Source organism: Schistocerca americana, chromosome 1, assembly GCF_021461395.2.
Source record: "Schistocerca americana isolate TAMUIC-IGC-003095 chromosome 1, iqSchAmer2.1, whole genome shotgun sequence".
In the NCBI taxonomy this organism is placed as follows: domain Eukaryota; kingdom Metazoa; phylum Arthropoda; class Insecta; order Orthoptera; family Acrididae; genus Schistocerca; species Schistocerca americana.
Window position 1 is genome coordinate 32,791,352 of NC_060119.1, and position 24,247 is coordinate 32,815,598.

The 24,247-nt window shown below is 46.4% G+C and overlaps 1 protein-coding gene across 1 annotated transcript in view; it reads right to left on the reverse strand.

The window, feature by feature from the left end:
• Positions 1–24,247, reverse strand: part of LOC124620381 (cytochrome P450 315a1, mitochondrial) — a gene marked incomplete at its 5' end in the record, with an annotated part of 153,145 nt that overhangs the window by 53,374 nt on the left and 75,524 nt on the right. The window contains one exon of the mRNA XM_047147059.1: positions 11,935–12,116. Coding sequence (XP_047003015.1) covers positions 11,935–12,116 — 182 coding nt within the window. The remainder of the gene's footprint in view (positions 1–11,934; positions 12,117–24,247) is intronic.

Genomic DNA, 24,247 nt, shown 5'->3' on the forward strand with positions numbered 1-24,247 from the left:
CTTGTTAGCTGCCATTAAAATTATCATCATAAAGTTTCTTGAATGTGATACAGATTAACCCGTTGAGAAGTTTTATGAAAGGAAGCTTCATTTGCTGAATGAGAAACACTCTCTCAGCGATATGAGTGCAGTGGAAAGCACGTGGAAAGCCTGCATGTCCTTCAAACGAAAATAGCTCTTCTAAATTTGCCAGCAAAGTATTCCCGGAACAAACTGCACTCAGCGTGTGTCTCCGTCATACGCGTAAACAAACATGCGGGAACCGGCAGGCAGCAAGATTATGGACTCTTCAGGAGTGCAGTACGACGGCGCTGTGGGCCCCTGTTCAGTAAGGAGAGCTGCCGTGACTTGGAGCTGTCAGCTATGCTGCCTGCCTTGTCTCACCCTTGTGCGATTAACCGCGCTTGCGAGTGTTAACGTCTGGGTGGTCCGGTTCCTCATTTAACTGTATTCTCGATACTGTACAACACTCTAGTACATTCTAGTGAGTACTTCTTCACAACACCTCCCTGTTCACACTTCGTTACTTAGCTTCTACATCTAGGTCCGCGTACCACAGTAAAATGCACAGCAGAGGGTAACATTCATTGCATAGCGGGGATGTTTGACTGCTTCTATGCCTACATGGAGTTTATTTGTACATGCCCCTCTTGAACGCACGAACTTCACAATTCGCTATTATCAGCCTCATCTACTGCCATCTTCAGATCAATTACAAATAACAAACACGGGGTAACAAACCAAGTTCATTTAGCTGAAGCAAAATCTGTATATAAGCAAAATAAAAGATATTTATATGATTAACACCCACGCATAGCAGGCATACATACGGTTGGTTGGTTGGTTTGTCTGGGGGAGGAGACCAATGTGCCTGAAGCGATTTAGGGAAATCACGGAAAACCTAAATCAGGATGGCCGCACGCAGGTTTGAACCGTCGCCCTCTCAAATGCAATAAAACTGGAGAATAAACAAATGATTGCATATACTGATATACAAGGTGGTCCTGCGACCGTAGCGGTCGTGCGAATCCAGACAGAAGCGCCTAGAGCCGCTCGGCCACCCCAGCCGGCGATAATTTTAATCAGTGATTATGCCTACTGCATTTTAAACACTAAATTTACTATACTGGTTCCTCGTGTATCCAAACCATGGTGCCCTCAGTTATTTGTATAAATATCAGACCCATCCAGTTTAGCACACCCTATACAGGGTGGTCCACTGATCGTGACCGGGCCAAATATCTCACGAAATAAGCGTCAAACGAAAAAACTACAAAGAACGAAACTCGTCTAGCTTGGAGGGGGAAACCAGATGGCGCTATGGTTGGTCCGCTAGATGGCGCTGCCATAGGTCAAACGGTTATCAACTCCGTTTTTTAAAATAGGAACCCCCATTTTTATTAAATATTCGTGTAGTACGTAAAGAAATATGAATGTTTTAGTTGGACCACTTTTTTCGCTTTGTGATAGTTGGCCCTGTAATAGTCACGAACGTATAAGTACGTGGTATCACGTAACATTCCGCCAGTGCAGACGGTATTGGCTTCGTGATACATTACACGTGTTAAAATGGACCGTTCACCAATTGCAGAAAATGTCGATATCGTGTTGACGGATGGCTATTGTGATCAAAATGCCCAACGGGCGTGTGCTATGTATGCTGCTCGGGCCGGCCGCGAAGGTCTAGCGGTTCTAGGCGCTCAGTCCGGAACCGCGCGACTGCTACGGTCGCAGGTTCGAATCCTGCCTCGGGCATGGATGTGTGTGATGTCTTTAGGTTAGTTAGGTTTACGTAGTTCTAAGTTCTAGGGGACTGATGACCACAGATTTTAAGTCCCATAGTGCTCAGAGCCATTTGAACTATTTTTATGCTGCTCGGTATCCTGGACGACATTATCCAAGTGTCCGGACCGTTCGCCGGATAGTTACGTTATTTAAGGAAACAGGAAGTATTCGGCCACATGTGAAACGTCAACCACGACCTGCAACAAATGATGATGCCCAAGTAGGTGTTTTAGCTGCTGTTGCGGCTAATCCGCACATCAGTAGCAGACAAACTGCGCGAGAATCGGGAATCTCAAAAACGTCGGTGTTGAGAATGCTACATCAACATCGATTGCACCCGTACCATATTGACATGCACCAGGAATTGCATGGCGACGACTCTGAACGTCGTGTACACTTCAGCCACTAGGCACAAGAGAAATTACGGGACGATGACAGATTTTTTGCAAGCGTTCTACTTAGCGGCGAAGCGTCATTCACCAACAGCGGTAACGTAAACCGGCATAATATGCACTATTGGGCATCGGAAAATCCACGATGGCTGCGACAAGTGGAACATCAGCGACCTTGGCGGGTTAATTTTATCGGTGGCAATCTATATGGCGCAATGTATGCTCATTTCCTACGTAATGTTCTACCGATGTTACTACAAGATGCTTCACTGCATGACAAAATGACGATGTATTTCCAACATGATGGATGTTCGGCACATAGCTCGCGTGCGGTTGAAGCGGTATTGAATAGAATATTTCATGACAGGTGGATTGGTCGTCGAAGCACCATACCATGGCCCGCAAGTTCACCGGATCTGACGTCCTCGGATTGCTTTCTGTGGGGAGGGTTGAAGGGTATTTTCTATCCCTATCCACCGACAACGCCTGACAACATGCGTCAGCGCATTGTCTATGCGTGTGCGAACATTACGGAAGGCGAACTACTCGCTGTTGAGAGGAATGTCGTTACACGTATTGCCAGATGTATTGAGGTTGACGGAAATCATTTTGAGCATTTATTGCATGAAGGTCGTATTTACAGGTAATCACGCTGTAACAGCATGCGTTCTCAGAAATGATAAGTTCACAAAGGTACATGTATCACATTGGAACAACCGAAATAAAATGTTCAAACGCACCTACGTTCTGTATTTTAATTTAAAAAACCTACCTGTTACCAAGTGTTCGTCTAAAATTGTGAGCCATATGTTTGTGACTATTACAACCATCTATCAAAAGTGCTCTTTACATGCCACTGTCATTACCTCCCTTTCCTGTTCCAGTCGCGTATGATTCGCGGGAATGACTGCCGGGAAGCCTCCGTGCGCGCTCGAATTTCTCTAATTTTACATTCGTGATCTCCTCGGGAGGTATAAGTAGGGGGAAGCAATATATTCGACACCTCATCCAGAAACGCACCCTCTCGAAACCTGGCGGGCAAGCTACACCGCGATGCAGAGCGCCTCTCTTGCAGAGTCTGCCACTTGAGGTTGCTAAACATCTCCGTAACGCTGTCACGCTTACCAAATAACCCTGTGACGAAACGCGCCACTCTTCTTTGGATCTTCTCTATCTCCTCTGTCAACCCGACCTGGTACGGATCCCACACTGATGAGCGACACTCAAGTATAGGTCGAAAGAGTATTTTGTAAGCCACATCCTTTGGACTACATTTTCTAAGGACTCTCCCAATGAATCTCAACCTGGCACCCGCCTTACCAACAATTAATTTTATATAATCATTCCACTTCAAATCGTTCCGTACGCATACTCCCAGATATTTTACAGAAGTAACTGCTACCAGTGTTTGATCCGCTATCATATAATCATACAATAAAGGATCCTTCTTTCTATGTATTCGCAATACATTACATTTGTCTATGTTAAGGGTCAGTTACCACTCCCTGCACCAAGTGCCTATCCGCTGCAGATCTTCCTGCATTTCGCTGCAATTATCTAATGCTGCAACTTCTCTGTATACTACAGCATCATCCGCGAAAAGCCCCATGGAACTTCCGACACTATCTACTAGGTCATTTATAAATATTGTGAAAAGCAATGGTCCCATAACACTCCCCTGTGGCACGCCAGAGGTGACTTTAACGTCTGTAGACGTCTCTCCATTGAGAACAACATGCTGCGTTCTGTTTGCTAAATCTCTTCAATCCAGCCACACAGCTGGTCTGATATTCCGTAGGCTCTTACTTTGTTTATCAGGCGACGGTGTGGAACTGTATCGAACGCCTTCCGGAAGTCAAGGAAAATGGCATCTACCGGGGAGCCTGTATCTAATATTTTCTGGCTCTCATGAACAAATAAAGCGAGTTGGGTCTCACACGATCGCTGTTCCCGGAATCCATGTTGATTCCTACAGAGTAGATTCTGGGTTTCCAGAAATGACATCATATGCGAGCTAAAAACATGTTCCAAAATTCTACAACAGATCGATGTCAGAGATATAGGCCTATAGTTTTGCGCATCTACTCGACGACCCTTCTCGAAAACTGGGACTACCTGTGCTCTTTTCCAATCCTTTGGAACTTTACATTTCTCTAGAGACTTGCGGTACACGGCTGTTAGAAGGGGGGCAAGTTCTTTCGCGCATTCTGTGTAGAATCGAACTGGAACTGCAGTGCGGCCTTCTTCTGTGAAACAGCTTTGGAAAAAGGTGTTTAGTATTTCAGCTTTACGCATGTCATCCTCTGTTTCAATGCCATTATCATCCCAGAGTGTCTGGATATGCTGTTTCGATCCATTTACTGATTTATCGTAAGACCAGAACTTCCTAGGATTTTCTGTCGCCGCGCGAGTTTAGCCGAGCGGTCTAAGGCGTTGCAGTCATGGACTGTGCTGCTGGTCCCGGCGGAGGTTCGAGTCCTCCCTCGGGCATGGGTGTGTGTGTTTGTCTTTAGGATAATTTAGGTTAAGTATTGTGTAAGCTTAGGGACTGATGACCTTAGCAGTTAAGTCCCATAAGATTTCCACAAATTTGAAATATATGTTTGATTTTCTGTCAAGTCGGTACATAGAATTTAACTTTCGAATTCACTGAACGCTTCACGCATAGCTCTCCTAACGCTAACTTTGACATCATTTAGCTTCTGTTTGTCTGAGAGGTTTTGGCTGCGTTTAAATTTGCAGTGAAGCTCTCTTTGCTTTCGCAGTAGTTTCCTAACCTTGTCGTTGAAGCACGGTGGGTTTTTCCCGTCCCTCACAATTTTACTCGGCGGATACCTGTGTAAAACGCATTTTACGATTGCCTTGAACTTTTTCCATAAACACTCAACATTGTCAGTGTCAGAACAGAAATTTTAGTTTTGATCTGCTAGGTAGTCTGAAATCTGCCTCCTATTACTCTTGCTAAACACATAAACCTTCCTCCCTTTTTTTATATTCCTATTTACCGATCTTCCCACTGTTCTGTAGGTAGAATGGTATAAGATGCCCTTGAAAACCACACAGAATCTTCATTTATCTATTCCGAGACTGTTCAAGTCTGTTTCGAATGCCTAAGGTTTTCCTGCACAGTAAAAACCATGGTAATGTGTTGTGCTTTAAGTGCTTTCATATTTTTGTACACCCCACTATATATAAGCATATACAATCATTTGTTTATTCTCCAGTTTTATTCCACAATATGTACCTTACGTTGGTCACTTATGTCTTGTTGCCTAACTATGGAATTGTATACTCTTTTTCACATCTGAAAAAGTTATATAGGTTCTAATTATAATATGATATAAAAATGCTGAGGCAATGTGCTGTAGCACATAACGATAAATATTATGTACGTAAATGTTCTCCAGGGTGAGACAATTTTGTTGTAAAACAAGAGAATGCGAGTTCCCATGTCGGGAAGAGGAACTGAGAGTGAATGCAGACGCGCTATGCGGAAGTTTTAATTAGACTATGAGACATTTTCCGAACGACTTTGAAATTTGCGGTATGAATTGCTTCAGACGTGGACCCTCCCGAGACTTTTTTGATTTTGCACGGCTGAGTGAAGACAACCTGGAGGCTGTGTAATAGCAACTTTGTACGTCCCATTATTATGTAAGTGGAGGTTTCTGTCGTATTAAACCCGGAGGTTATTAAAAGATTATGCTCGTTCATTTCAAGTACGCGCGCGTTGTGAACTCTTGTGATTAGATGCCGAAGTATGTCTGTATTGAACTGTGATGGTTTTTAGCAAAGAGAAGTTTAAACGGACAGAAACTGGCCGATTTTATGGGTCATTCGCGTATTTCACGTAATGTGTGTGTGTGTGTGTGTGTGTGTGTGTGTGTGTGTGTGTGTGTGTGTAGACGAATAGAACAGATGTTCAGGCTCTGTCAAGACAAACTGGGAACGGGCGTGTATTGATGGTTGTATTAACTGTTTTTTAAACTGACATCAATCTCTTTAGCAGGCATATCTCGAACTGTCGAATGGTTGGCTCTCAGCGTATAACTGCAATACTCCAAATTCAAATGGCTCTCAGCACTATGGCACTTAACATCTGAGGTCGTCAGTCCCCTAGACTTAGGACTGCTTGAACCTAGCTAACCTAAGGACATCTGTAATAGGCAGACATCTAGCCAGGTCATCACACAGGAATTCCAGGCTGCATCAAGATCCACTGTAAGTACCATGACGGATAGGCAGGAGGTGAGAAAACTTGGATTTCATGGTCGAGCGGATGCTCATAAGCCACACATCACGCCGGTAACTGCCAAACGACGCCTCGCTTGGTCTAAGGAGGGTAAACATTGGACGATTGCCCAGCGAAAAAACGTTGTGTGGAGTGACGAACCACGGTACACAATGTGGCGATCCGACGGCAGGGTGTGGGTATGGCGAATGCCCGGTGAACGTCATCTATAGCGTGTGTAGTGCCGACAGTGAAATTCGGAGGCGGTGGTGTTATGGTGTGGTCGTGTTTTTCATGCAGGGGGCTTGCACCCCTTGTTTTGTGTGGCACTATCACAGTACAGGCCTACGTTGGTGTTTTAAGCACCTTCTCGCTTCCCACTGTGGAAGAGCATTTTGAGGATGGCGATTGCAACTTTCAACACGATCGAGCACCTGTTCATAATGCATGGCGTGTGACTGAGTGGTTACACGACAATAACATCTGTGCAATGGACTGGCCTGCACAGAGTCCTGACTGAATCCTACAGAACACCTTTCCGATGGTTTGGAACGCCGACTTCGTGCCAGGTCTGACCGACCGATGCCTCTCCTCAGTGCAGCACTCCGTAAAGAATGGGCTGCCATTCCCCAAGAAACCTTCGAGCACCTGATTGAACGTATGTCTGCGAGAGTGGAAGCTGTCATCAAGACTAAGGGTAAGCCAACACCATATCGAATTCCAGCATTACCGATGGAGGGCGCCACGAGCTAGTAAGTCATTTTCAGTCAGGTGTCCGGATACTTTTGATCACATCGTGTACCTAGTTACGGAGTTCCGTCATGTTGTTTCGATACTGACAGGGTTCGAGAGAGACATTTGCAGCTTTCGTCACCTTATTTTCTTCACACCTCTCTTCAATGACCGTTCCTCATGAACACTCTGTGCACACTTTCGCCTACGTTGTGAGTTAGTGGAATTTGTTTTTCCAGTTTCCCTGTATCCAGTATTGTGGGTTGCCTTAATCGCTTCAGGCAAAAGTCGGGAGGGTTCCTTTGAAAGGGCACGGCCGACTTCCTTCCCCATCCTTCACAAATCCGACGGGACCGATGACCTCGCTGTTTGGCTCCCTTCCCCAAATCTGGTATCAATCTCGACACCGTGTGTGTTGAATCACTTCGGTAGCCTTGCAACGGAAGCACGCACCATACGACGATGAATGATTTGCCCACGTCCGACTTCACTAAGGTCTGATACAATGCACTCGGCACTACACAAAACATTGCTCTGACCAAGACTGGCGTTTGCAATGTGTTGAGGACGCCGTACAAGCGCTGTTCGCGGTCGAATCTAACAGTCCAACCAGCACGCTCGGCTAGCATCCGCATTTATGTTCAAGCATGAATTTTTGTCCACTCCATGCATGGAGAATGCATTCCGGAGATTGTGACCTCTATTTTTGAAGCACCCTGCAGGACATCTGCTCATCACGTGTTGGTTTGTTAAGTTCAAGAGCAGTACAGAGGCGCTCACTCACTTCAGTTGCAGATGACATGAAACAGGCGCTATGCATAATAGAGAGAGATTTGTAGTCGAAATTGCGGTATGACGTACAGAGACCACCACAAAGCACATTAAGATACTTTTTTATTCCAGTCTCTGATCAGAAATGAAGTCTTTAGACGATCACCGGTTTCAGTCTGTAACGACCATCCTCAGATCTTTTTTACACCACGTCCTAAAGTGATACGGCCGTGGTGTAAAATAGATCTGAGGATGGCCATTACAGACTGAAACCGGTCATAGTCTAAGAATTCATTTGTGATCAGAGAATGGAATAAAAAAGCATTTTGCAGTATTGGATCACTGTTAGTGTAAGCGATTATGTCGCAGTTGGTGAAAGCACTTTGAGGTTCGTAACGCAATGGTAAGTTTCCGTCTGACGCCGATAGCGATGGATCCGGCGGACCCAGTGGAGCACTCCCGCTGGGCCGCGAGTCTGGCAGCTCTGGACTGCGAGCGCCGTCTGGTGCCGCCACACGGGACGGCTGGTGACAGCCGCTCAGCCCACCTGTACACTGACCAACGTTTGTGCTTAAGTATAGAAAGACTCTTCCCTGTTGATGCTGACAGCCGGGCTCTATTTCTTATTGCATTATTGGTAAGAGGTATTTGTGCACGTGCAAAAATGCAAGTTAAATAAGCCGTTAGTTTACTATGTTAACTTGTACGCAAATCATTTCTGCTCCTGTCCAGCATTCCTACGGCGACACCGCTCTGTAGCCCACCTCTTCTTACCGTTGTAGACGAAATTGTACACACGACAGAGATTCCGAAAGTGTACATTGGAAGAAAGGTCAAACCGTGTTCTAATCTCATACACTACTGGCCATTAAAATTGCTACGCCATGAAGATGACGTGCTACAGACGCGAAATTTAACCGACAGAAAGACGATTCTGTGACATGCAAATGATTAGCTAGCTTTTCAGAGCGACACATACAACGTGCTGACATGTGGAACGTTTCCAACCGATTTCACATACACAAACAGCAGTTGACTGGCGTTGCCTGGTGAAACGTTATTGTGGTGGCTCGTGTAAGGAGGAGAAATGCGTACGTTTCCGACTTTGATGAAGGTCGGATGGTAGCCTATCGCGATTGCGGTTTATCGTATCACGACGTTGCTGCTCGCGTTGGTCGCGATCCAATGACTGTTAGCAGACTATGGAATCGGTGGGTACAGGAGGGTAATACGGAACGCCGTGCTGGATCCCAACGGCCTCGTATCACTAGCAGTCGAGATGACAGGCATCTTATCCGCATGGCTGTAACGGATCGTGCAGCCACGTCTCGATCCCTGAGTCAACAGATGGGGACGTTTGCAAGACAACAACCATCTGGACGAACAGTTCGACGACGTTTGCAGCAGCAGCGACTATCAGCTCGGAGACCATGGCTGCGGTTATGCTTGACGCTGCATCACAGACAGGAGCGCCTGCGATGGTGTACTCAACGACGAACCTGGGTGCACGAATGGCAAAACGTCATTTTTTCGGATGAATCCAGGTTCTGTTTACAGCATCATGATGGTCGCATCCGTGTTTGGCGACATCGCGGTGAACGCAAATTGGAAGCGTGTATTCGTCATCGCCATACTGGCGTATCACCCGGCGTGATGGTATGGGGTGTCATTGGTTACACGTCTCGCTCACCTCTTGTTCGCATTGACGGCACTTTGAACAGTGGCCGCTACATTTCAGATGTGTCACTTCCCGTGGCTCTACCCTTCATTCGATCCCAGCAACACCCTACATTTCAGCAGGATAATGCACGAGCGCATGTTGCAGGTACTGTACGGGCCTTTCTGGTTACAGAAAATGTTCAACTGCTCCGCTGCCCAACGCATTCTTTCTCACATCTCTCACCAATTGAAAACGTCTGGTCAATGGTGGCCGAGCAGCTGGCTCGTCACAATACGCCAGTCACTATTCTTGATGAACTGTGGTATCGTGTTGAAGCTGCATGGGCAGCTGTACCTGTACACGCCATCCAAGCTCTGTTCTCATTCAATGCCCAGGCGTATCAAGGCCGTTATTACGGCCAGAGGTGGTTGTTATGGGTACCGATTTGTCAGGATCTGTGCACCCGAATTGCGTGAAAATGTAATCACATGTCAGTTGTAGTTTAATATATTTGTCTAATGAATACCCGTTTATCATCTGCATTTCTTCTTGGTGTAGCAATTTTAATGGCCAGTAGTATAGATTCGTCGAAATGGCTACGACGGCAAAAACAGACGTGTACATGTGATTCTTGAGTTTCCCCCGGCGTATTTGATAGTCAAAATATCCACGGATGTGCTGCCGGTCTATAGTGTCCAACGGGCACAATATTCCGGCGATCATACATGTCGCCATTATCAGGTGAACTGACGGACTGAGCTCCTGTGAACGTGCCGGCACGGAGATCCGTACGCTATGGCTGCTCAGAGGGAACTGGGTTCGGTCGCGGCGGCGGCCGATTTAAATACCCTCCGCCCGCGGCGCGCTCCCTCCGCCGTCCGCGCCCCGCCCCACGGTCGCGCGGTGGAACAGATTGCGACGGCGTCTGAGATGACGTCGGTGTGATGGCTCTGTCCGCCGTGGTCGTCACAACTATACGGTTGCTCGATTTACTCTTGATTAACCCAATCGCTGGTTCCCAAGCCTTGCTAAGATTATAACCACAGTCACGGTTTATGAGATCGTCATTGGTGCGAATTTCGATGGCGTCTCTAACAACGCTGTCCCAGTATCTCGACGTCTGTACCAGATTCCTCGTGCGTTCATACTCCATGGCGTGATTTTCCGACGAACAATGTTCAGCGACCGCCGACTTGCTCGGATACATCAGTCGGGTGTGCCTCTGGTGTTCACGGCATCGATACTCGACAGTACGCATCGTCTGACCAATATTCGACTTGCCACATTGACACGTAATCTGTATTTCGAAAAAATGGGTACTCAGAGTGGCAGATTCAACGTGCTCTCCGCCCAACCACTGCAGCACAACCTGTTGAGATGGATGAAGTCACGAAGGAGGAGGTAGGCACTGCATTTATTCCATACACAGGCGCACTCTCGGGGAAAATCGCCCGCATTCTGAAGAAACAGCGGGTCGGAACTGTGTTTTGTCTTCCAAATAAAACTCGTGGACTGGTGGGGAGCGCCAAAGATGTCCTCGGTTTGAGGAAGGCCGGCGTGTACCAGATTCCGTGTCAATGTGGCAAGTCGTATATTGGTCAGACGATGCGTACCGTCGAGGATCGATGCCGTGAACACCTGAGGCACACTCGACTGATGTATCCGAGCAAGTCGGCGGTCGCTGAACATTGTTTGTCGGAAAATCACGCTATGGAGTATGAACGCACGAGGATTCTGGTACAGACGTCGAGATACTGGGACAGCGTTGTTAGAGACGCCATCGAAATTCGCACCAATGACGACCTCATAAACCGTGACTGTGGTTATAATCTTAGCAAGGCTTGGGAACCAGCGATTGGGTTAATCAAGAGTAAATCGAGCAACCGTATAGTTGTGACGACCACGGCGGACAGAGCCATCACACCGACGTCATCTCAGACGCCGTCGCAATCTGTTCCACCGCGCGACCGTGGGGCGGGGCGCGGACGGCGGAGGGAGCGCGCCGCGGGCGGAGGGTATTTAAATCGGCCGCCGCCGCGACCGAACCCAGTTCCCTCTGAGCAGCCATAGCGTACGGATCTCCGTGCCGGCACGTTCACAGGAGCTCAGTCCGTCAGTTCACCTGATGATGGCGACATGTATGATCGCCGAAATATTGTGCCCGTTGGACACTATAGACCGGCAGCACACCCGTGGATATTTAGACGTGTACTTGCTCATGTGGGAGGTTTACCGACACGCGGTCTTCGCTCGGACCATTCGCGACTGGAGAGTCGGAAATGCGGGCAGTAGCCCACTGGCTGTCTGGACACGCAGAGTACGCAGAGGCGTGTACGCGGCGCCGGCGCCGGCGCGGCACTCACCGTCGGTGGCCCAGAGGTACATGCGGCCCTCGAGGTCGGGCACCACCTGGCCGGCCGCCAGCTCCGCGGCGAAGTTGGCGGCGACGGCGCGGCACGGCGCCACCAGCAGCTCGGGGACGCTGCCGGCTCGCAGCAGCTGGCCGCTCAGCACGCGCCGGAAGCGCAGCCACTCCTCGCCGTCCCTGCGGGCCACACAACAGCACCACTGTCACCCGGCACTCACAGCGGGCCAGGCAGAAAGGCCGAAACACCGTGCTAGGATATAAATGCCGTCGTTAGTAGGGCTGGGCAAACTCGTTCATCCTTGGGAACTAGTTCACTGCTGATCGTTCTTTTTTGGGAACCGTTCATTTTTACTCGTTCACCGTTCATTTGTGTTTGGTATATGGTTCTTACGAAAAACTGAAAACTAGTAGTGTACGTGACTGGAGGATGGAGGGCACCAAGAGGGGGCACTTGCCTCCCCCCTGGAGTATACAGTTTTTATTCATTACAGATTTCTTACGCACTTTTAGAAGTAATTTCTGTGATTCTGCAGTAAAATTTGCGAAACAATCGATGACGATGTGTAGAGAGCTGGAGAGGAGAACATGAAAATCTCACGCGACGCACATGGGCTATAGTTCATGTAGTCTTGTGAACCTTTTGGTGGCTGTTTCCCAACTTAATAGACCACAAGTGTCTTGTATAAAATTCTTCGCTTCGACTTTCACTACATAGCTATGCTACGTTGTAAACAATAATCGTTTACACCCTATATATACTTCACATTGTCTCTGAGTTCGTAGGCGAAGTAGAGACTTTATGAAAGCATAAAGTAAAATGCGATTTTCTCATACTTGCGTCACATGCTCCGTAAAAATTAGATTTTTATGTTGCATTATTAAAGCTAATGCAGCAATAATAATAATTAAGTTCCCAGTAATAAAGTTTTTGGTTTCAACGCTCCTTCTGAACAAATGTTTTTGAGATAAGTAAATACGATTTTATGGCAATCTATGTCCTTTCAAATGGAGAGGCACCACTTCTCCTACTGAGCCAAAATGACCCTCAACCCACTTCTTTTTTTTTTCAAAGAAACCAAACTAGCAGGTAATGCAAATTGGAAACAACCAAACTTAAAAATAATTAGAGCCTTCCAAAACGTAATGTTTTGTATATGAAAGATACACGAAAATCGTTTTATATGAATTTTCTTACACGAAAATTAAGTAAATTATTGAAAGTTAGCTGCTAAATCAAGTCGATGAAACCAAAAAAATGTATGAGCAACAAAAAACTTGCCTTATTATAAGTATCTCTTCTGCTGTTCATCGATATAATGTAGTGAGCTGATATGCCCTTTTGTTACCTGAAATGACGAACCTATTACGTACAACGCAATTTTTATGTAATTTACGTAACTATAAAATACTTTTTGATTACCGGTCGTGGACGCTGAATAGCCAGAACCAAGTGCAAGAACAGTTTTGAACACATGTAAAATGGGCGAGCGCAGTGAACGAAACGAACAACTGGGTACTGAACTAAGTAGGAGCAGTCGGCAGTGGAACTGAGAGAGGTGGTCATGCGAAGAACGACGAGTGCGGCCGAGGGAGACCGAGACTGAGACGAGCACGCGACCGAGGCTGGAACGAGAACTGCCGAAGTGACCGCCGCGACCGAAGTGAACTAGGGAACTATGAACCGATCGTTCCTCGTTCCCGGGAACTATAAGTGGACCGCCGCGACCGAAGTGAACAATGAACTGATCGTTCCTTGGAATTCGTTCCTCGATCCTTTCGTTCATTTTGGTGAACCGTTCCTTTGCACCCGTTAGTTCGCGAAGTACCCATCTCTAGTCGTTAGCCAAGTCTGCAGTCTGCGCTGCTATATTTGACCGTGAACGACACCTGGGGGATCGCCTCACACGTTGCAAGTGTCAGCCGTGGTCCGTACCCGAGGTTCTGGTCAAATGAAACTGCACTGAAGCGCCAAAGAAACTGCTATGGCAATAATACAACAAGCACACAAATCCAGTGTCCCATTTCCTGATGTTTGCAGTGGTACAAATGAAAGTTCGAGTGTGTCTCCACCTGCACTATACAATAAGACAGTCGCAACAGCAGCCCTCCCCACCAACCCCAATTCTGCAAACAATCCAACTGCCACGAATAAATCAGCTTCAAACGTCTGATTAGTTTACAAGTGAGTTAACGCGTTAAATATTTGACGTTACGCCTACGAAGCCTTAATGGTTGAAGATACAAAAGGTTTCAAATTAAACTTTGTTGGAAGTCGCTAAGTACCTCCATTCTCGGTTACTGGATAAAGAGAGTCTGGGGAATTCACGCGCTTTAAGCCATACTGGCTCAAAACATATACACAGCGTCCACTTACTCTGTTAAAACTGTGGTGGACAATTAACCATCGCCGGCCGCGGTGGCAAAGCGGTTAAAGGCGCTTCAGCCTGGAACCGCGCGACCGCTACGGTCGCAGGTTCGAATCCTGCCTCGGGCATGGATGTGTGTCATGTCTTTAGGTTAGTTAGGTTTAAGTAGTTCTAAGTTCTAGGGGACTGATGACCTTAGAAGTTAAGTCCCGTAGTGCTCAGAGCCATTTCAACCATTTTGAATTAACCATCACTCTGCAACTTTAGGTAAGTACGAGGGTTGGTACTTTAATAGTGGCAACTATTTATTTACAGCTCGTACAAAATAGATACGTGTTTCAAAGTATTACTGACCTCAAAGTAGTCACCAGCATTGTGCCAGAGATGTGGAAGTCGTAGGATACTCTTAGCAGTGCCAGTTTTATTGACGGTTCGAGCGGCGCTGTCCATTGCCCGACTAATTTGTAGTAGTTCTGAAGAGAATGCCGTATAGTGTATCCTCCAGTTTAAAACTCGAGTTGAACTCACGAGAGCTTAAGTCAGGGGAGTGCGGTAGGTGGCATAGCACGTAGCAGACCCATCAGTCAAACAAATCAGTAACAGCTTGCACTGTACATGCTTGAGCATTGTCCTGCGAAATGATGGTCACGTCCTGCAGAGAGTATCATCACTTCTGTCTCTATGCTGTTCATTTTTGAAACACAACTTATTACCAGCTGAGAGACAGCGGCAGCCAGAGGCTCCACTCGCACCTGCAGCCCCTTCGCCACGACACTAATGTTCGTGATTAGTTCAGAGAGCCTCATCACTGTTGCTGTTGTAATAGTTTCAATTATTTTTTGCTGCTTACTTTATAATAAGTCTTTGTGCACTTGGAGAGATACAGGTTAACTCAATCTTCTGTTTGTCGTATTAACCTGGTCGCTAATCATTTCTGCTCCCTGTCGTTGTGTACAAAGTTGCACACAGCAGGATCAGCCCTGGAGGAATGCTCGGGTAGCCGAAGTGATTATGGCGACTGCTCGCGATAAGCGGGAAATCTGAATTTCGAGTCCGCGCAGTGCGAGTCTGTTTCGTAACGGTTAATCGATACGCAAGTGGCCACAGAGTCGAGACTGCCTACAGCAGTTCGCCTCCCCTGCAGGGGTTATTGGTTCCCTCGCAAAGCAGGAAACAGCGGCTGGATCTTATGTAAGGCAAATGATCACCGAAATATTTATCTGCGAGCTTTGATTCCTCTCATTTTATCGCGATGGTTATTATCCCTGTGTAAGTGGGGACGTGATTTTTCTGGATCTGTAAGTCATAGTATTTACTTTAAAGCTTCACTTCGTAACTGAGAATGCAACTGTTAGCTCAAGTATGACTAGGAGATGGAGTGAGGTGTAGACATATTTCCATATTTTAATATTTCCTAAAGATAAAGGATTCACTTTTGATTGACAATTCGAACGCGATTAGTAGTAGTGACCAGAGCTCCAAAACCACAAGCTGTAAACCTTCTTATTGTAAAACTAGCGTAATAGGTATCGTTCCCAAAACTGGAGCAAATGTAGGCAATTACGTACGTTAGTGTTCAAAAATATTACATACTTATGCAGTGTTGTGTAACAGATGTCAAATGGCTCTAAGCACTATGGGACTTAACATCTGAGGTCATCAGTCCACTAACTACCCTAAGGACAACACACATCCATGCCCGAGGCAGGATTCGAACCTATGATCGTAGCAGCAGTCCGATTCCAAACTGAGGCGCCTAGAACCGCTTGGCCACAGCGGCCGGCTCTCTTTGATCACTATTGCTTGGTTAGCAACAATCATCCGATAAACTGTGAGTATTTCGTTGGTAATATGGTTATAACAAGCACATATAACACATTTTAAGCAGTATTTATTTACTCCATGCTAAAACAAATAAAATATCTGGAGAGGTAGTATGAAACATTTATTCAATCCAATGTTCTGTTATGCGCATTATGCAATCTTTCGCCATCATTACGTTTTTCTTCAAAACTGACTTACCAATAAATAGTTAGATGTCAACAAAGACGTGATCATGAATAAACGATAAAATTGCTGGGCATCGCTGGGTATCAAGTGTAAATCATATTTCAGATCTTCAAGTTCGGGACTAAATATGACATCCGCTTGAGGCCACAGTTGATTAAAGAGTCTGTAAGACTTTTAAATAGAGCATTTTCACTGCTGATCTTCTGTGTGTATCTTCTGACATGTAGAACAGACGGTTCATCCAATGGCTGCGGTTACATTGTGATCCCACGGACACGTCGATTCTGAGCCTCTGAGCCTCTGAGGACCTCTGCAGAAGCGTCAAGTTCACACAGGAGAGCAGTACGTGGCCGCCTGGTTTTTGTGTGCGCTGTGAGGTGGGGCGCCGGCGATTTTAATGCTAGGGGAGGACCCACAGTCCAGTGTGCTATGGGACTCAACATGTTAGGTCATAAGTCCCCTAGAACTTAGAACTACTTAAACCTAACTAACCTAAGGACATCACACACATGCATGCCCGAGGCAGGATTCGAACCTGCGACCGTAGCGGTCACGCGGTCCCAGACTGACGCGCCTAGAACCGCACGGCCACACCGGCCAGCTAATGCAGATGGAAAACGGGTATTCATTGGACAAATATATTATACTAGAATTGACATGTGATTACATTTTCGCCGGCATGGGTGGCCGAGCGGTTCTAGGCGCTACAGTCTGGAACTGCGCGACCGCTACGGTCGCAGATTCGAATCCTGCCTCAGGCATGGATGTGTGTGATGTCCTTCGGTTAGTTAGGTTTAAGTAGTTCTAAGTTCTAGGGGACTGATGACCTTAGAAGTTAAGTCCCATAGTGCTCAGAGCCATTTGAACCATTTTTGATTACATTTTCGCGCAATTTGGGTGCACAGATCCAAAGAAATCAGTACCCAGAACAACCACCTCTGGCCGTAATAAGGACCTTGATACGCCTGGGTATTGAGTCAAACAGAGCTTGGATGGCGTGTACAGGTACAGCTGCCCAAGCAGCTTCAACACGATACCACAGTTCAGCAAGAGTAGTGACTGCCGTATTGTACGAGCCAGTTGCTCGGCCACCATTGATCAGACGTTTTCAATTGGTGAGAGATCTCGAGAATGTGCTGGCCAGGGCAGCAGTCGAACATTTTCTGTATCCAGAAAGGCCTGTACAGGACCTGCAACATGCGGTCGTGCATTATCCTGCTGAAAAGTAGGGTTTCGCAGGGGTCGAATGAAGGGTAGAGCCACGGGTCGTAACACATCTGAAATGTAACGTCCACTGTTCAAAGTGCCGTCAATGCGAACAAGAGGTGAGCGAGACGTGTAACCAATGGCACCCCACACCATCACGCCGGGTGATACGCCAGTATGGTGATGACGAATACACGCTCCCAATGTGCGTTCACCGCGATGTCGCCAAATACGGATGCGACCATCATGATGCTGTAAACAGAACCTGGATTCATCCAAAAAAAAAATGACGTTTTGCCATTCGTGCACCCAGGTTTGTTGTTGAGTACACCATTGCAGGCGTGGTCTCCCAACTGATAGTTCATCCTGCTGCTTAAGTCGCCGAACTGTTCGTGCAGATGGTTGTTGTCTTGCAAACGTCCCCATCTGTTGACTCAGGGATAGAGACGTGGCTGCACAATGTGTTACAGCCATACAGATGTCTTGTCATTTCGACTGCTAGTGATACGAGGCCGTTGGGATCCAGCACGGCGTTCCGTATTACCCTCCTGAACCCACCGATACCATATTCCGCTAACAGCCATTGGATCTCGAGCAACGCGAGCAGCAAATGTCGCGATATGATAAATCGCAATGGCGGTAGGCTACAATACGACCTTTAACAAAGTAGGAAGCGTGATGGTACCCATTTCTCCTCCTTACACGAAGCATCACAACAACGTGTCACGAGGCAACGCCGGTCAGCTGCTGTTTGTGTATGAGAAATCGGTTGGAAACTTTCCTCATGTCAGCACGTTGTAGGTGTCGCCACCGGCGCCAAACTTGTGTGAATGCTCTGAAAAGCTAATCACTTGCATATCACGGCATCTTCTTCGTGTCGGTTAAATTTCGCTTGTGTAGCACGTCATCTTCGTGGGGTAGCAATTTTAATGGCCAGTGGTGTACATCAGCTATAGGAAGCCTTTAACTACCGATATGAAGTTTCCTGTCATTTTTATTACAACAAATCGAAGGTAAAACGAAGCGTTTTCGAGAGATCCTCAATTTTATGATTCTCTGAAAGAGCTTGTATTCATACCACGTATTCTGTGAGAAAGACAGCCCTCCTTTCAGACGATGTGGTTCCGTTTGTAGTCACCTAGGATTTTCACATTTCGTGTGCATATTAGGTACATCTATAGTCACCCTTTGCGTCTCCAGTAGATGCTATCCTTTAGCGGCTGGAGCTTGAACAGTTGCATATGTTTCGAATGTTAGCAGTTAGACGAACAAACGTAGGAGCCATTTTTGTATGCAGTGAACGATTGTCTTTGTTTTCAAACTGGCATTGACTTTGTCTCTATAAGGCTGTTTTCCGCGTGAATTGGGCGCAGAAATTTGTCCTGTTCCATTTTATACTCCGCGTATGGCGATAATAATTAAAGTTATGTATTTATTTTCATAATAATTGTGGTGGTTCCTTTGGAAACGACTGTGGCGCTATGGACAACATGACAGAAGTAGATGGAAGAGTGCTCCCTCTCAAGACGCGCTATGCCTGTCTGCAGAAAGCACCTACCAAAAGTAACGATATTTCATGCGCGGTGACTCCTTTTCAAACGACCCCGTACGTGTTGAGTTAATGTATGTAACTGTTGTTTTTCTTCTCAATGTGTGTCTAGCAATCTAATAAAAACAAGAAAATTGAAAATTTTTTAATATTTCGAGTCTAAAAGGATTAGCACGGTGCGCATTGCGGAGCCTCTTATGCTCTGCTTGTGGCGTAAAACGATGTCGCATCGCATTGGTTACGTTCTTCACCAAGTTGCAATAATCTAACATGCCAGAGTCTTTATTTCAAGCTCCACAGTGTAGAGGGCCGTGGAATTGCACACAATGACGTCACCGGCTCCTCGTCCACATGTGTTTTAACGTCTCATGAGAGGACAGGTTTGAACACCAGCATATGAGGACGCAGAGGGCGCTCCTTCGCTCTAGTTACGAGCCTTTCCTTCCCCCAGACTCGTTCATCTGAACTAGTGATTTGTCTGCAACTCCCTGGATGCTGGCGTGACTCTAAAGAGGAGAAGAGCGAGCCCCAGTTCGACTGAGTTACGAGCGTTCACAAAAGACGATCAGCAGCTGACGACTTGGCAGATGCGGCGGGCGAGGCGAGCTTCCTGCTCTGCGACTGCTTCCGGGCCTAGGCGGCCGCCTGGAACGCGCGACGGCGGCTGGAGGCTCCAGGGGGTCAGTGATCCCCGCGGTATGGAGTAACGGATCTCTCTCCACGCCCGAGCAGCTACGGCTACGCTACGTGAATGGGGGCGCTGGCCAAGCAGGAAGCTGAACTAGGTTACAAGGCGAGCTGTCTACCATAACGGCGAGCAGCGCGTTGCGAAAACGCCGCGAGCGGCTGCTGCCGCCGCCGGGGGGCGCGGATAAACACGGCCTCTCCAGGAGACGAGCACGTTTTACTTGCTCCCGCGTGATAAATTTATCTGTCTTCACATTACAGCGATCAGCATTTGACGAGATTTTAAGGGAGGTGACCAACATTCGATCATGACATGAAGGGTGTTTCAAGGAAGATTTAATTGCAATAAAGCTCTACTGCACAATTACGAGGGGTGTCCAGAAAGTAAGTTCCGATCAGTCGCGAAATGGAAAAGACTATGAAAATCTGATAAAGCTTTGCACATATGTGTTGGGCAGTGTCTCTAGTATGACCCTAGATAATATCACATCGCTCTTCTCATTTATGACCTCACAGTGAGCGCGTAAAGATGTCTAGAAAATAGTGCCTCCCGCCAAGTACGAGGACCTGGTGAGAAATTTCGCCTGGAGCTATGCAGCCAACATTACATAACTGTCATCCTGTTTCTTCTCCGAGACAATTCTCAGCCAGATTCTGCAGGGGCAATGAAGATGCTCCTGCATCGTTTTCAGTTGGAAATGTTTGATTACCCACAGTACAGCCTGTAATTGTCTCCCTCTGAGTTTCATCTCTGCTCACATGAACCACTGGTTATAAAGACAACATTTTGGCACAGACAACGAGCTGTAGGCCAACGTCGAGAATTGGCGGAAAGCACTGGCGGCTGCCTTGTATGATGAGGGTATTGGAAAGTTGTTAGAACGGCGACAATGTAGAGAAGTAGCTGGAAGGTGTAGCTAACTATTACAAACAAAACATTTCTAATTTCCAATGTGGTTTCCATTTCGCGATCATTCGGAACTTACTTTCTGGACAGCCCTCGTACATCGCATATCCTTAGAATGAGTCGTAAGTGCAAAAGTTCTTATCCAGGATGAGACAAAAAAGACTTATTGGGGTAACTTAGAGAATTCAACTAAATACCTACGTATTACAATTACGAATAACTTAAATTGGAAGGGACACACAGAAAATGTTGTGGGGAAGGCTAACCATAGACTGCGTTTTATTGGCAGGACACTTAGAAAATGTAACAGACCTACTAAGGAGACTCATGCGGTTCTAGGCGCTTCAGTCCGGAACCGCGCGACTGCTACGGTCGCAGGTTCGAATCCTGCCTCGGGCATGGATGTGTGTGATGTACTTAGGTTAGTCAGGTTTAAGTAGTTCTAAGTTCTAGAGGACTGATGACCTCAGATGTTAAGGCCCATAGTGCTCAGAGCCATTTGAACCTTTTTTTTTTTTTTTTTTTTTTTTTTGCCCCCAAAGGAGACTGCCTACGCTACGCTTGTCCGTCCTCTTTTAGAATACTGCAGCGCGGTGTGGGATCTTTGCCAGACAGGACTGACGGAGTACATCGGAAAAGTTCAAAGAAAGGCAGCACGTTTTGTATTATCGCAAAATATGGGAGACAGTGTCGCAGAAATCATACAGGATTTGGGCTGGACATCATTAAAAGAAAGACGTTTTTCGTTGCGACGGAATCTTCTCACGAAATTCCAATCACCAACTTTCTCCTCCGAATGCGAAAATATTTTGTTGACACCGAGCTACATAGGAAGAAACGATCACCACGATAAAATAAGGGATATCAGAACTGGTACGGGAAGATATAGTTGTTAATTGTTTCTGCGCGCTATACGAGATTGGAACAATAGAGAATTGTGAAGGTGGTTCGATGAACCCTCTGCCAGGCACTTAAAAGTGGTTTGCAGAGTATCCATGTACATGTAGATGTAGAGCTTTACATTATCCTTTATTTTATATTCTCCATGTTTTCTGATTGATGGTAGAAACTCATCACAACCCCATTTTGTAACAAAACAACCTCAAATTTGATTCACTTAGTGTACCTTTTGTAAACTTCGTCGCCAGTTTTGTCGAGGCCTTGTCGCTACTGCTGTGGAGACTGGGTTGCCACTGTTGCTGCGGTAAACCGAGTTTGTGAGTTCGTGAAACGGCTTCTGGCGTAGTACACCGCTAGGACAATTTCTCCCTGCCACTGTCACACAGCTATGTCCCAGGGTCAGGTAACAGGACAGGACAACGAATGTTCTACAAGATTCCAACAAATTAGTAACAAAGTCAGACAAATGAGTTTACTTATCTTCGTGACTTGTCGAATAATGGAGTCTGCAACTCTCCGTGTAATATAACACGAAAAGGCCCTCAATGGCTAGGTGCGAATAATCGTAGGTAAACTTCACAGTACGTAGCAAATGCAGTTTACAACAACTTCCTGTTCACTTCTAAGAGTTCACTATACGACGTTCCCTGTCTAAGTCCGCCCTGGACGATGGTCTATAACCAAGTGGTCGAGAGTTGCTCTTCTGTCTTCCGAGTAGGCTCCTGTCCGTTGTCCTGTACTCGGCCGGCAAATGGCCGAGGCGAAGTCGATATCTTCATCCTCAGCTCTGACCGTGGCGCTGACAGAACTCGCGCAAGTGCCGAGTCTCTATGGCACCTGCACCAGCTGGCATCTTCGCGCCTCTAGTGCTTTCGCCCTGGCTATGTCTTGTTCCGACGACACAGCAGCATCAGTATCTCATTCCGCCACCAGCAGCGCCAACGCAGTGCGTAGTTAAAATGGCTACTTTCACTGGTGCAGAGAGTACTCGGTGTCTGTTTTGGTTTCATGAAACGAACTTGAATATTTCTTAATTCCACAGATCGATGGAGATGACTGAGACGGTTTGGCTCTGTGCAAACAAGACGGTGCATCACCTCATTTCCTCAACAAAGTTGGAGGTTTCGCCGATAATCGCTTCCCATGTCTGTGGACTTTCCGTGAAGGCCCAACCGCATGACCGCCCCTCTCCCCTGACTTGACACCACTGGATTTCTTTCTTCGGTGTTTCATTAAAGACCGTATGTATATTCCCGCCCTACCAAACAAGTTAGCCGATCAGAAAAATCGAATCTACGCTGCTGCTGCACAAGTTACTCCCGATCTGTTGCAACGAGTGTGTGAAGAAACTGATTACTGGTGGGATGTTTGCCGCGTCACAAACGGTAGTCACATCGAACCAAAATGACACTTGACACTTTTATGTTAAATTGGACGTTGTTTGCTACAAAATGACACATCTACCGATTCCGTAAATTGTCTCCATAAATTTCTATATCGTTCCAAAGTTGTTAAGTCCTTTTTGACTCGCCCAGTATTTTCAAGACAATCTCTCCAATATCTACATCTAATGCGTCACATGGTTGTTTTGTTACAATGTGCAGTATGTGGTTCGAGCATTTTGTTTCGACAAATGCCTGTTGTCTTCCTGAAGCAGTTTAAACACAGAACAACGCTTCCTGGAATTTTCCATTATTGGCACAGTATGTAGTCAGGTTGTTTACATCTGGATTACGTAAAATCAAGGAAACATAATCCGACTGTGGATAGCATCAGCTGTCTCACGAGACTGCTCAGTATAGTCCAAAAGCCTATGGCTTACTCGCTTTTACAACCAAAGGCGAGCAACATCTTCCTGTTTTCGTTGTTCGAGACATCGGTGCAATAGAGAAAAGGTTGCTTGATTTTGCTGGATCTTTCAAGACACCAATGAAGCTCTGAACACTTCTTGGAGCCAAAATATTTTACACAATTACGACTGCCTACTAGCGGAGTTAGTCTTGTAAAACACCTTCGATAACTTATCTCCACAATCCGCACATCTCTAGCTGATATTTGACAGAATGAAAAAAACTGTCGGTAGCTCACCTGCATCGTTTTTAATGTCCTCGCTACCGTTATCAAAGTATTTGAGTAAATTTTAGGACGCCTTCACTCCTCTTTCGTTCCGCTAATTATATTCTGTACAAGAATGTGGGCTGCAGCTCATTAGCCCAATGAGAGATACTGAAGCCACACTTCAATATCACGCAATAAGCCAGACTATATACCAATTAGGTTCCTTTGAGACTATACTGATACAATAGCTCCATACTTAACAATGATATACAGCCGTTCGCTCGACGAAAGATCCGTACCCAAAGAATGGAAAGTTGCACAGGTCACACCAACATTCAACAGAGGTAGTAGGAGTAATGGACTAAATTACAGGCCCATATATCATTAACGCCGATATGCAACAGGATTTTGGAACACATATTGTGCTCCAACATTATGAATTACCTGGAAGAAAACGGTCTATTGACACGCTGTCAACATGGGTTTAGAAAACATCGTCCTTGTAAACACGAGTAGCTCTTTATTCACATGAAGTGTTGAGTGCTATTGACAAGGGATTTCAGATCTATTCCGTACTTCTGGATTTCCGGAAGGCTTTTGACACTGTACCACACAAGCGGATCGT